Here is a 14,724-nt window from a genome sequence, read left to right on the forward strand (position 1 = left end):
GTTTACTACAGTGTTGTAAGCCACTCCATTAGACTCTATGCTCCTTGAAGCCAAGGATCATATCTACCAACTCTACTGTACTCTCCCAAGTGCTTAGTACAGTGCTCTGCACACAACAATCACTCAATGAATGTCACTGATTTTTTTTTCATGGTATTTGGCAGGTACTGTTCTAAGCACTGGGATAGATAAAAGGTAATCAGGATGGACACGATCCCTGTCCCACTTAGGGCTCACAGTCTTAATCCCCATTTTAAAGATGAGGTAACTGAGGCCCAGAGAAGTTAAGTGATTGCCCAAGGTCACACAGCAGATTAGCAGAGGAGCTGGGATTAGAACCTTCTACATCCCATCCCACACGCTTCACTCCTCTAGTGCTAACCTTCTCACTGTGACACCATCTCTTCTGTCTCGCCAACCACCCGTAGCCCACGTCCTGCCTCTGGCCTGGAATGCTCTCTCTCCTCAAATCCAACAGGAAATTACTCTCTCCCCACCTTCAAAGCCTTTCTGAAGGCCCATCTCCTCCAAGAGGCCTTCCCAGACTAAACCCCACTTTCCCTCATCTCCCACTCCCTTCTGCACCACCCTGACTTGTTCCCTTTGCTTTCTCCCCGACCAGCCCCACGATACTTCCGTACATATCTGTTATTTTATTCATTTGTATTGATGTCTGCCTCCCCCACTCTAGACAGTAAGCCCATTGTAGGCAGGGAATGTGACTGTTTAGCTGTATTGTACTCTCCCAAGTGCTTAGTACAGTGCTCTGCACATAGTAAGCGCTCAATACAAATGAATGAATGAATGAACCCAGGCCCTTCATTCATTCATTCAGTAGTATTTATTGAGGGCTTACTATGTGCGGAGCACTGTACTAAGCGCTGGGAATGTACAAATCGGTAACAGATACAGTCCCTGTCCTTTGACGGGCTTACAGTCTAATCGAGGGAGACAGACAGACAAGAACAATGGCAATAAATATAAATAAACTTCAAACTCCCAGGCCTGTGCTCTTTCCACTAGGCCACACTGCTTCTCTGGCTATGCTGCTTTTCTAATTGACTGATTGATAAAATTTGCAAGGCACGTGACAAAAATCCAACAGTGGGCTTAGGTAGAGTGCCTGAGATTTTATTGTGATGGTTAAACAAATAACCCGTGGAGTGAATCGATGAGTTTTTCCTGATAGATAATAAAACCCTAGCCATTGAGGCAGGGAGCAAGGTCAAGCTGCTTAAATCTCCTAGATTTCCTTTTCACCCTCTCTAAAATAGATGCACAGTAATGGGCAATTCGTAGATATTCCATAGAGATGATAGGAGAACTAAAGAGGTTTTTATTCAATTAATAATAATTGTGGTATTTGTTAAGTGTTCACCTTGAGACAAGCACTGTACGAAGTGCAGCGGTAATAATGTTGGTATTTGTTAAGCGCTTACTACGTGCAGAGCACTGTTCTAAGCGCTGGGGGAGATAGAGGGGAATGAAGTTGTCCCACCTGAGGCTCACAGTCTTCACCCCCATTTTACAGATGAGGGAACTGAGGCACAGAAAAGTGAAGTGACTTGCCCACAGTCACACAGCTGACAAGGGGCAGAGTGGGGATAGAGTCCCTGTCCCACAAGGGACTTATAAACTGAGGAGGAGGGTGAACAGGTATTTTATTCCCGCTTTACAGAGGAGGAAACTAAGGCGCAGAGAAGCCAAGTGATTTACCCAAGGTCACACAGCAGGCAAATGGTGGACTCAGAACTAGAACCCTGGGGCTCCAACTCCCAGGATGATGATCTTTCCACTAGGCCTTGCTGCTTCTCAAATGCAGAAAATGCTTTAAGCCCCCATGGGTAAAAAAGCTAAAATAAGTAAAATTTGAAGTAAAAAGCCATGTTTCTGATTCTTTCCTCAATCTGTGTTTTCACGGAATTGACAGAAAAAAAAAGATGTGTCAAAAGCTCTTCTAATTAACCAGTGTCATGCAGAAATGTTTACTAATCATAGATACCCAGGGACAGTTTTCCTATGTATTTGCAAATTAAACAGTGCACAAGGGGAAAGGGGAAAGAAAATTCTAATCTTCCATAGCACACCACCAAATGAACTGTATTGCGTTCATATTGGTGTGTAATTAACTCATTTTACAGTTCAGACTATGTCTAATTTCCTCATCCTCTCTCAGCAACGAATAGTACTGTGAAATTTTGATTCAACTATAGAATGGGCTAAAACAGACCTATTTTTGAAAGCATTAAGAGAACGTCAAGAGAATTAGTGATGGCCCTTGTTAATCATTAAATTGTAATGACTCTTGCTGTAGAAGTAACTTAGTCTATGCAAGGTTTATTGAAACATCATATTTCTCTAGCTTTTCTTAGGAGGAGCAAAGACCTCAATCTAAGGGATTTTAATCAACCATAATGCTTATTAATGGATCAGAATTCGTATTCCTTAGACCTGAATATGCCTAAAGAATTCTCTGGTGGAAAATGTTGTCAGCTACAATGACCACAAATGGTTCTGAAGGTGAAGAGAGTGTTAATATTTGTTCACTGGAGAAAATCCGTGTCCCTGTTTCATTGTCCATTCCTGTTCAGATCCACTGAATAAGGAGGGCCTGTTCAGATTTAATGAAATGAGGCCATGCATTTTAGCATTGTTCTCTAAGAAGCGACAGGGCACATCAGGATCCCACCTGGCTTTTACTGGGAATTCACAGGAAGCAGGAGAAAAAAATAGTTTCTGCTTTCCTTCCCACTTATTTGCAGCTTATTATCAGATTTCAAAAGACGCTGACCTTCTGCCAGGCTTACAAGGGGGCGGAAAAGAACACCTCTTTCCCTTTCCTCTTTCTCTTCCCCCAAACTCCAGTGAGCTCACCCTGGTAGCCAGGAGACCTAGGAGCCAGTATTCAGTCAATCATATTTACTGAGTGCTTACTGTGTGCATTCATTCATTCATTCAATAGTATTTATTGAGCGCTTACTATGTGCAGAGCACTGTACTAGGCGCTTGGACTGTACAAATAGGCAACAGATAGAGACGGTCCCTGCCCTTTGACGGGCTTACAGTCTAATCGGGGGAGACGGACAGACAAGGACAGTAGCAATAAATAGAATCAAGGGGATGAGCATCTCATTAAAACAATAGCAAATACATAGAATCAAGGTGATGGACATTTCATTAAGCGCTTGGGAGAGTACAATAGAGCAACAGACACATTCCCTGTTTACTAAATGTATCTCTCCCGGCACTTAGAACAGTGCTTAACACATAGAAAACACTTGACAAATACCACAATTATTATTATTATTATATTCAATCTGCCACCAAATCCTGCCAATTCGACCTTCACAATGTTTTGAAAATCCACCCTTTCCTTTCCATCCAAACGGCTATTACTCTGAGCCTCCTTGCCTGACCTTCCTGCCTCCTCTCTCTCCTACTTCAGTTCATTCCTTCATAATTATTGAGCACTTACTGTGTGCAGAGCGCTGTACTAAGCGCTTAGAAAGTACAATACAGCAGTAAAGAGAGACAATCCCTGCCCACAATGGGCTCACATTCTAGAGATGAGACAGACATCAGTACCAGTCCCAGGCATCAATATACTTAAATAGGATTATAGATATATGCATATATACATATGTGCTTTGGGTGGGGAGAGGGGGAAAGGGTAAAGGGAGCGAGTCAGGGTGACGTGGAAGGGAGTGGGAGCTGAGGAAAAGTGGGGCTTAGTCTGGGAAGGCCTCTTGGAGGAGGTGCACCTTTAATAGGGCTTTAAAGGAGGTAAGAATGATTGTCTGGTGGATTTGAGGAGGGAGGGTGTTCCAGGCCAGAGGTAGGACATGGGCCAGGAGTCAGCGGCGAGATAAGCAAGATGGAGGCCCAGTGAGAAGGTTAGCGGCACCAGAGGAGCGGAGTGTGCGGGCTGGGATGTAAAAGGAGAGAAAGGAGGTGAGGTAGGAGAGGGCTGTCATTACCTTCCCAGCCTCAGCTCACGATTCACCTTCCTCACCTATTCTTCTTCATACTGACTTTCCTGAAAAAGCGCCCTATAAAACGGAACATTGGCTGCTTTGAAGATCTCTTTCAATCCTGAGTTACAACCCTTCAGGAGAAATGATGCAAAACCTTAGCATCAATTATTTAAACACAACCCTGGCCCTTTCGTTGACTCACTGCAGCTTCCTACTTGAACCACGGATGAATTAACACCGTGTGGGCGGCCGCCAAAATTTCACTGCAAAAACAGAGCAGGAAAAATCCAAGTCAGAAAGTTTCTTTGACCTTCATTCACCTTCATAGAACACCAGGGAAGCCTAAGGCACTGGTCCCATATCTGCCTGTATTTTTAATGACTTTTCTTTCAAGCTACCTAAAGACTAAGCTTGTCGTGGCAAGGAACGTGTCTGTTTATTGTTATATTATACTCTCTCAAGTGCTTAGTATGCAAGCACAGTAAGCACTCAATAAGTATGATCCAACGAATGAATGACTCCTGCTGAGAAGCAGTGTGGCTTAGTAGTAAAGTAACGTGGCTTAGTGGAAAGAGCATGGACTTGGGAGTCAGAGGACAAGGGTTCTAATCCCGGCTCTGCCACTTGTCTGCTGCGTGACCTTGGGCGAGCCACTTAACTTCTCTGTGACTCAGTTACCTCATCTGTAAAAATGGGGATTAAGACTGTGAGCCCCACGTGGGACAACCTGATTACCTTAATCCACCCCAGAGTTTAGAACAGTGCTTGGCACATAGCATTTAACAAATACCATCATTATCGTTGTTATTATTATTATTACTTTGACAGCCCAAGAGCACCAAGGGCAAGTAAATGATACAACTGAAGGTTGATATCTAATGATCTATTTTTGTGTGTATCCTCAATCTTCTAATGGGAATTTTCAAACTCTGGATCATTTTTAAGATGAAGTCAGGATGGGTGGATGGGATCAGGTGCTGTTTTTTTTATTTTTTTCCCAGGCCACATGGTTCTCAGACCTGTACAATCATGGCACTGGACACCTTTAGGTCTGGGATTTTTATTTTCTCCATCCTGTATCCCTCCAATTGGCTCTTGTTGCTGAGTGAAGTGGCTCAGAAGCGGTGCCTGGTTTAAGGGAATCTAGTAGGGAGCTGCAACTGCCTCACAGGCAGCAAGGGACACAAGGACATCATGATGATGATGATGGTGATTAAGTTACTGAAGTATTTTTTAATGCCTCACTATGTCTGGTAATCGCTTTCCCCTTTCTCTCTATCTCCTATAATCCCCTATTCTTTTACATATTGGAGCCTCACTGAAAGAAATCTTGGTCATAATGGGAATGACACAAGGCCAGCTCTCTCTTTTTCTATTGAGGAGCCACATGGAATAGTAGCTAGAGCACGGATGTGGTTTGTTTGTTTTTTTAATGTTATTTGTTAAGCATTTACTATGTGCCAGGCATTGTTCTAAGCACTGGGGTGGATACAAGCAAATCGGGTTGTACACAGTCTACATCCCACACAGGGTTCACAATCTTACTCGTCATTTTACAGATGAGGTCACTGAGGCCCAGAGAAGTGAAGTGACTTGCCTAGGGTCTTCCAGCAGACAAGTGGCAGAACTGGGTTTAGAACTCGGGTCCTTCTGACTCTCAGGCCTATACTCTCTATCCATTAGGCCACACTGCTTCCTTCGAAGCGGGTCCTGTAAACTCCCACAGAGGACCTTTGTCCATGTGCCCATATGATGCGCCTGCTTTGTTCAATCATATTTATTCAGCTCTTATTGTGTGCAAAGCACTAAGTGATTGGGAGAGTACAATAGAACAATAAACAGACAGTTCCGGACTCTCAAAGGGGTAGCTGGATTTCCTTAGAGCTATCAATTTGGCAAGCTTAGGCCAGGCTTGCATTTGGTGGAGCAAGCATAATACTTGGGTTCTAGTCTTAGCTCTGCCCATGGAAACCTAGACAAGGATAGTAATAATACTAGTAAAAATAATAAAATTAATAATAATAAGTTGTGGCATTTCTAAAGTGCTTACTAGGAGCAGCATGGCCTAGTGGATAGAGGATGGACCTGGGAGTCAGAAGGTCATGGGTTCTAATCCCTGCTCTGCCACTTGCCTGCTGTGTGACCTTGGGCAAGTCACCCTTCACTTCTTTGTGCATCAGATACCTCATCTGTAAAATAGGGATCAAAATTGTGAGTCCCTCCTGGGACAGGAAATGTGTCTAACCCCATCTGCTTGTATCCACCCCAGCACTTAGTACAGTGCCTGGTACATAGTAAGTGCTTAACAAATGCCATTATTATTATTAGTATTATTACCAAGAACTCTACTAAGCACTGGGGTAGATACTAGATACGGAGGTTACACACAGTCCCTGTCCCATATATAGTTTACAGTCTAGTGGAGGAGGGAGAACAGGTATTTAATCCCCATTTTACAGACGAGGATGCTAAGGCACAGACAAAGTGACTTCCTAAGGCCACACAGCATGTAAGTGCCCGAGCAAGGATTAGAATGCAGGTCTCCCAACTTCCTGGCCCATGCTCTTTCCAATGTTACCCTGCTTCTCTTAATATCACCCAAGTCACAACTTCTGGGTGCCTCAGTTTCCTCATCCAAAAAAGGGGGGCAGTGATACACACTTCTTCCTTCTTCTTAAACTGTTGGGAAGGGAATATGCCTGATTTGATTACCCTGTACTTGCCCCAGTGCCTAGCACAGTGTTTAGGATATAGGAGACTCTAAGCTCCTGACTTTAAGTTTGATGTGGGCAGGGAATGTGTCTATCAATTCTCTTCTGTTGGTATAGTGTATGTTTCCAATCATTAACTACCTTTCTCTATACACATCAAGATGCTCAATAAATATGATCGATCTATTAATTGATATCATATATGTGTAATAAATACCACCTTTATGGTCTCTAGCGATTCATGGAAAAATCCCCTATTGGTCAAAGGATGGGTGTGCGAGTGAACGGTCCCCTCGTTCTGAATGTCCACAGCTGCCATCCCACGCCCTCAGCCCCAAACACTGCAACTCAACTGGATGCCTGCTTAGGTAATAATAATGATAGCACATTTTAAGCGCTTACTGTGTACCAGGCACTGTACTAACCTCTGGGGTGGATACAAGTAAATCAACTTGGACACAGTTCCGGTCCCTGTAGGGCACACAGTCTCAATCCCCATTTTCCAGATGAGGTAACTGAGGCACAGACAAGTGAAATGACTTTCCCAGGTCACACAAGTGGTAGAGCCGGGATTAGAACCCATGACCTTCTGACTCTCAGGTCCATGCTCTATCTACTATTCCATGTGGCTTCTCAATAGAAGAAGAGAGAGCTGGCCATATATCATTCCCATTATAACCAAGATTTCATTCAGTGAGGCTCCAACACAGAAGAGAATAGGAAATTATAAGAGATTGAGAGAAAGGGGAAAGAGATTACCAGACATAGTGAAGCATTAAAAAAAACTCAGTCATAATAATAATAATGATGGTATTTCTTAAGCACTTACTATGTGCCAAGCTCTGTTCTAAGCACTGGGGTAGATACAAGGTAATCACGTTGTCCCACATGGGGTTCACAGTCTTAATCCCCATTTTACAGATGAGGTAGCTGAGGCACAGAGAAGTTAAGTGGCTTCCCCAAGGTCAAAGCAGACATGTAGCAGAGCCGGGATTAATAGAGGCATTTGTTAAGTGCTTACAATGTGCCAGGCACTGTAGTTAGCACTGGGCTGGATACAAGCTAATCAGTTTGGACAGAGTCCCTGTCCAACATGGGGCTCACAGCCTTCATCCCCATTTTACAGATGAGGTAACAGAAGTTAAGTGACTTCATTCATTCATTCAATAGTATTTATTGAGCGCTTACTATGTGCAGAGCACTGTCCTAAGAGCTTGGAATGAACAAGTCGGCAACAGATAGAGACAGTCCCTGCCGTTTGACGGGCTTACGGTCTAATCGGGGGAGACGGACAGACGAGAACAATGACAATAAATAGAGTCAAGGGGAAGAACATCTCGTAAAAACAATGGCAACTAAATAGAATCAAGGCGATGTACAATTCATTAACAAAATAAATAGGGTAACGAAAATATATACAGTCGAGCGGACGAGTACAGTGCTGTGGGGATGGGAAGGGAGAGGTGGAGGAGCAGAGGGAAAAGGGGAAAAAGGGGGTTTAGCTGCGGAGAGGTGAAGGGGGGGGGGCGGTAGAGGGAGTAGAGGGAGAAGGGGAGCTCAGTCTGGGAAGGCCTCTTGGAGGAGGTGAGTTTTAAGTAGGATTTTGAAGAGGGGAAGAGAATCAGTTCGGCGGAGGTGAGGAGGGAGGGCGTTCCGGGACCGCGGGAGGACGTGGCCCGGGAATCGACGGCGGGATGGGCGAGACCGAGGGACGGTGAGGAGGTGGGGTCATGCAGCAGACAAGTGGCAGAGAACCCAGGTCCTTCTGACTCCTAGGCCCATGCTCTATCCACTAGGCCACTATGTTTCTCATGGGATCTTCCAACTTTGTCTTATTTTTTTTCAAAATATATTTTCCACTTCACTAAGATGATCAGCCCTCGGATAGCAGGGATTTTCTGGAAGACCAGAATTGGCACTGAGAGAGATTAAATATTGGAAACAACTTATTTTTCAAGATGGGAATTTACATGAACAAAGATTGAAGAATTTGCCACAGTCTAGGCCTTAATTAAGTAATGTTTCTGTATTTCTAAAATATGTCTTTGTTTTTTTAAACTGGTATATCTGGAGCCCTATTGTCTTCAGGCCAAAAGTTTCCACAGAAGGTGGTTTGCTCAGTGTCAAACCAAAAACAAAATGATCATCAGCAACATCCTGTTTAATTCAAATTCAACCCTTAATCAACCTTCAATCAGTTTAGAAACATGATACTTTTAAGAGATATAAATAAACCGATTCAGTCGGTTGTAAAGTTGCTCAATTAGTTTGACACTATGCCTTGCCCTAATTTGCCATTCACAAAAATACAATGGAACTACAAAGATATTTAATTTGAACACATAATTTTCAGTTTTCTCCAAAGAGTGATTTGTAAAAATTACCATTGTATTTTTAGCCCAGTCTATTTGTAGCCAATTCAACAACATTCTAAACAGAAACCATTTTTAGAATGTCAGAAAATGCCAACCTTTTCATGTAATGAAATAATGAAATAATGAATGATGTAACATTCACTAAGAGCTTTTATGCATGTTTCTAAAAGAAAGTTCAAAAACTGATTGTTTTTACCCAGTTTTAGGATGTGTTGTCCCAACGGCCAGGTTGGAAGTCAGATATTCTGGGATAATAATAATAAATTCTGGCATCTGTTAAGTGCCTAGTAGGTACCAAGCATTGTACTAAGTAGACACAAGATAATCAGTTCCCACAGGGGGCTCACAGTCTAAATAGGAGGAAGAACAGGTAACAAATCCCCATTCTGCAGATGAGGTAACTGACACCCAGAGAAGTTAAGTGACTGACCCATGGTCACACAACAGATTAGTGGCAGAGTCAGGATTGGAACTCAGGTCCTCTTGACTCCCAGGTCAGTGCTCTTCCCATTAAGCAACACTGCTGCAGATGTTCTATTTCTGACTATTATTGGATTTCCCACATATTTTGAACTTCCATTTAACTTAGAACCACAAAGAAGGTGGTACGTTTAGAGGATGCTGTTTGATCTCCCTTGAGGTAATTCAGTTGTTAGAGAGGGAGAGCATGACATTGGGAGTCAGAATATATTCAGTGGTATTTATTGAGAGCTTATGGGGGGCAGAGCACTATACTACTAATAATAATAATAATAATAATGTTATTGTTAAGCACATACTATGTGCCAAGAACTGCATACAAGCAGATGGGATTGGGCACAGTCCCTGTCCCATGTGGGGCTCACAGTCTCAATCCTCACTTTACAGTTGAGGTAACTGAGGCCAGAGAAGTGAAGGGACTTGCCCAAGGTCACACAGCTGACAAGTGGCAGAGCCGGGATGAGAGCACATGACCTTCTGACTCCCACGCCCATGCTCTATCCACTACGTTATGTTGCTTCTCCTGCTTCAGAGAGTACAGTACAAGAAAGTTGGTAATAATAATGATATTTATGGTATTTGTTAGTATTTGTTAAGAGCTTATTTTGTGTCGAGCACTGTTTTAAGAACTGCGGTAGACAAAAGTTAATCAGGTTTAACACAGTCCCTGCCCCACAGGGGGCTCACAGTCTAAGAAGGAGGGAGAACACATATCGAATCCCCATTTTACAGATGAGGAAAGTACAACACTCTGTCCCTCAATTACCTCATCTATAAAATGGGGATTACCTGCGAGCCTCACGTGGGACAACCTGATTACCCTGTATCTACCCCAGCGCTTAGAACGGTGCTCGGCACATAGTAAGCGCTTAACAAATACCAACATTATTATTATGAACACAGAGAAGTTAAAAGACCTGCCCTAGGTCACAGCAGACAGTTGGCAGAACTGAGATTAGAAACCAGGTCCTCTGATTCCCAGTCCCACAGTCTTTCCATTAGGCCACACTGCTTCCCTAGAAACAGTCCCTGTCCACAAGGAGCTCAAAATCTAGATAGAAGGGTTCAAATTGTTTTGCTTTTTGTTTTTAATGGTCTTTGTTAAGCACTTACTATGTGCCAGGCACTGTACTAAGTGCTGAGGTTGAGGCTGGACACAGTCCCTGATCCAAATGGGGCTCACAGTGGTAATCCTCATTTTACAGATGAGGTAACAGAGGCAGAGAGAAGTGAAGTGACTAGCCCAAGGTCACATAGAAGACAAATGACAGAGCCGGTATTTGAACCCAGCTCCCCTAGCTCCCGGGCCCGTGCTCTGTGTACTAGGCCCGGGCCTAGGAATCAGAAGAAGGTCGTGGATCTAATCCTGGATCTGCCACTTGTCTGCTGTGCGCCTTTGGGCAAGTCACTTCATTTCTCTGCGCCTCAGATATCTCATCTGTAAAATGGGGATTGAGACTGTGAGCCCCACGTGGGACCCAGTTTGCTTATATCCCCCCAGTGGTTAGTACAATGCCTGGCACACAGTAAGCCCTTTAACAAATAACATTATCATTATTATTACTATTATTATTATTAATCCCCACTTTACAGAAGAAGAAACTGAGGCCCAGAGAAGTGAAGTGACTTCCCCAAAGTCACACAGCAGACAAGTGGCAGAGATGGGATTAGAACCCAGGTCCTTCTGAGTCCCAGGCCGGTGTCCTATCTATTAGGTCACACTGCTTCAATATATGACAGACCACCAATCTCCCCACCTTCTGAACACTCCTATAATCTCATCTCCTCCTTGATCGTATTTTTCGAGCCCTTACAATGTGCAGAGCACTGTATTAAGCGCTCTGGAGGGTACACCATAGCAGAGTTGGTAAATAATGTACCCATACTATGCCCTAAATCCTCATTTCCCTCTGCTCCCTCTCCTTTCTGTCTCCTTCTCTATCCCAGCCCGCACACTTAGCTCCTCTGGTGCTGTTAATCTTCTCACTGGACTTCGTTCTCGCCCGTCCGGCCGTCTACCCCTGGCCCATGTCCTACCTCTGACCTGGAATAGTCTCCCTCCACAAATCCACCAGTCACTCCTCCCCCTATTTCAAAGCCCCACTGAAGGCTCACCTCCTCCAGGAGGTCTTCCCAGACTAAGCTCCCCTTTTCTTCTGTTCCCCTCCCCACCGCCCTGACTCATTCCCGTTGCTCTCCCCCCTGCCACAACAGCACTTGTGTAAATATGTACTTATAATTCTATTTATTTACATTGATGCTATTGATGCCCATTCATTTGTTTTGATGCCTGTCTCCCCCTTCTAGACTGTGAGCCCACTGTGGGCAGGGATTGTCTCTATTGCTGAATTGTACTTTCCAAGCACTTAGTACAGCACTCTGCACACAGTAAGCGCTCAATAAATACGATTGAATTAATGAATACCTCATCTAAGCACTTGGATCGGTACCTTTTAAGCAGCATTTATGTTCATATCCTTATTATACCCTGCCATTTCCCCTGTCTGTAATCTGTTTTAATATCTGTCTAGACTGAAACCCCTTGTGGACAAGGACAATTAGTACCACTGATTGAGCATTCCTTCATTCAATCATATTAATTGAGCGCTTACTATGTGCAGAGCACTGTACTAAGCTCTTGGAATGTGCAGTTCGGCAACAGATAGAGACAATCCCTGCCCAACAATGGGCTCACAGTCTAAACGGGGGAGACAGAGAACAGAACAAAACAGAACAAAACAAGTAGTCTGGTGTAAATATCATCAAGATACATAGAATCATAGATACATGTCATTAACAAAATAGAGTAATAAATAATATATACAAATATGAACAGTGCTGTGGGGAGGGGAAGGGGTTAGAGCAGAGGGAGGGAGAAGGGGGAATGGGGAGGGGATGAAGAGCAGAGGGAAAGAGAGAGCTCAGTCTGGAAAGGCCTCCTGGAGGAGGTGAGCTCTCCGTAGGGCTTTGAAGAGGGGAAGAGAGTGAGTTTGGCGGAGGTAGGAGGGAGGACATTCCAGGTGAGTGGTAGGACGTGGGCCAGGGGTCGATGGCAGGACAGGTGAGAACGAGGGACCGTGAGGAGGTGAGCGGCAGAGGAGCGGAGCGTGCGGGCTGGGCTGGGCTGGAGGAGAGAAGGGAGGTGAGGTGAGAGGGGGCAAGGGGATGGAGAGCTTTGAAGGCAAGAGTGAGGAGTTTTTGTTTCATGTGAAGGTCGATAGGCAACCACTGGAGGTTTTTGAGGAGGGGAGTGATATGCCCAGAGAGCTTCTGTAGGAAGATGATCTGGGCAGCGGAATGAAGAATAGACTGGAGTGGGGAGAGACAGGAGGAAGGGAGATCAGAGAGAAGGCTGACTTAATAATCCAGCCAGGATATTATGAGAGCTTGTACCAGTAAGATAGCTGTTTGGATGGAGAGGAAAGGGCGGATCTTGGTGATATTGTAAAGGTGAGACCGGCAGGCCTCGGTGACGGATTGGATGTGTGGGGTGAATGAAAGAGCTGAGTCAAGGATGACAGCAAGGTTGCAGGCCTGTGAGACAGGAAGGATGGTAGTGCCATCCACAGTGACAAGAAAGTCAGGGAGAGGACAGGGTTTGGGAGGGAAGATAAGGATCTCAGTCTTTGACATGTTGAGTTTTAGGTGGCGGGCAGACATCCAGGTGGAGACGTCCTGGAGGCGGGAGGAGATACGAGCCTGGAGGGGGGGGAGAGAACAGGGGAGGAGATGGAGATTTGGGTGTCATCTGCGTAGAGATGACAGTTGAAGCAGTGGGAGCATGACATCTGTCCTACAGTTAAATGTCCTTTTCACATTCTCCTTCGATTAGGAAAAGAATTTATAAACTGATTTGATAGGAATTTTTTCTCTGAAGGGAGACCTGGTTTTGTGATGTAGTCTAATACTGAGCACTGCCTAAGAACTAAGATGATAAATTAAAATACATAGCTGCATTCTCTGCTATTTGGGGGGTAAAAGGCTTGTTTGACCGCTTCCAGGTTCTCTGTGCTTTCGGTTATCATGGAGGCATAAGGTTAGCTAGAGAAGAATGGTTATGGAATTTTCTTTTTTTTTCTTATATCAATTTTTTAAGCCTTTTGGTAGGGAAAGTGGAACTTCAATTGTCAATTAATCAATTCAAATCAGTGGTATTTGTAGAGCACGTCCCTAGTGCCAAGCCTTGTATTAAACACTTGGAAGAGTACAAGTGAAGACACTTGTTTCCTAGGAAAAGAAATATAAAAATGTCTGAGTTTTTGTGCACTAGTTTAGAGCAATTCCTAAATAAATGTCTTCACATTGGCCAGATTTCCAGCTGTTGAGTGAAATCTTTGGGTTTTTTTGCTTTTATAATTTCCCTACAGAAAGGCCTGGAGACATATTGCTTCCTGGTTTTTGCTGCAATCTGCGTAATAGGAGCCGTTTATTTCTATTTTGTTCTGCCGGAAACCAAGAACAGGACCCTTGCAGAAATCAGTTTGCAGTTTGCCAAGAGAAACAAGACACATTTAGTCGAGGAGAAAACAGAAGTCGCCATGTCCGAAGAAAAAGCCAATGAGAACTCCAGTAAGGACTCTTCTTCTACCCCAAACAAACATGCCCAAAACAAGATCATTTGAACTCTCTCTGTCTCTCTTTCTTTCTCTCTCTCGCTAGGGAGAAAAGGGAAGCCCGTTCTTCCATTTTGGAAAGACAAGGGTGTCCCCACAGTATGTATGTAATGTTCAGTGTTAATAAAATAGAATGCTCTTACCATTTTGATTTGCCTCACTGTTGATTCCTGGGGTTTCCTCTAGATTGGAAGCTCCTTGTGGGTAGTCAGCCAGTCAGTCAATCCTATTTATTGAGTGCTTACTGTGTGCAGTGCTCTGTACTAAGGGCTTGGGCTTGGGAGAGGACAATAGAACAATCTAACTGACACATTCCCTGCCCACAAAGAGCCACAGTCTAGAGGGGAGACAGAAATGTAAATAAGTGACAGATATGGACTTGAGTGCTGTGGAGCTGGGAGGAGGGATGAATAAAGGAAGCAAGTCAGGGCGATGCAGATGGGAGTGGGAGCAAAGCGCTTAGTACAGTGCTCTGCACATAGTAAGCGCTCAATAAATACTATTGAAAAGAAAAGGAAAGGATGACTTAGTCAGTGAAGGTCTCTTGGAAGAGTTGAGCCTTTAAGGTGGG

The 14,724-nt window shown here is 44.1% G+C and overlaps 1 protein-coding gene across 3 annotated transcripts in view; it reads left to right on the forward strand.

Annotated features, from left to right (window-relative positions):
• SLC2A9 (solute carrier family 2 member 9) overlaps positions 1 to 14,302 on the forward strand; it is a 304,495-nt gene extending 290,193 nt beyond the window's left edge. For all 3 annotated transcript variants that reach the window (XM_039911938.1, XM_039911939.1, XM_029063982.2), the window contains one exon: positions 13,908 to 14,302. In XM_039911938.1, the coding sequence (XP_039767872.1) occupies positions 13,908 to 14,162 (255 nt within the window). In that variant the 3' untranslated portion in view covers positions 14,163 to 14,302. The remainder of the gene's footprint in view (positions 1 to 13,907) is intronic.
• The last annotated feature ends 422 nt before the right edge of the window (positions 14,303 to 14,724 follow it).

This window comes from Ornithorhynchus anatinus, chromosome 4 (assembly GCF_004115215.2).
Source record: "Ornithorhynchus anatinus isolate Pmale09 chromosome 4, mOrnAna1.pri.v4, whole genome shotgun sequence".
NCBI lineage: Eukaryota > Metazoa > Chordata > Mammalia > Monotremata > Ornithorhynchidae > Ornithorhynchus > Ornithorhynchus anatinus.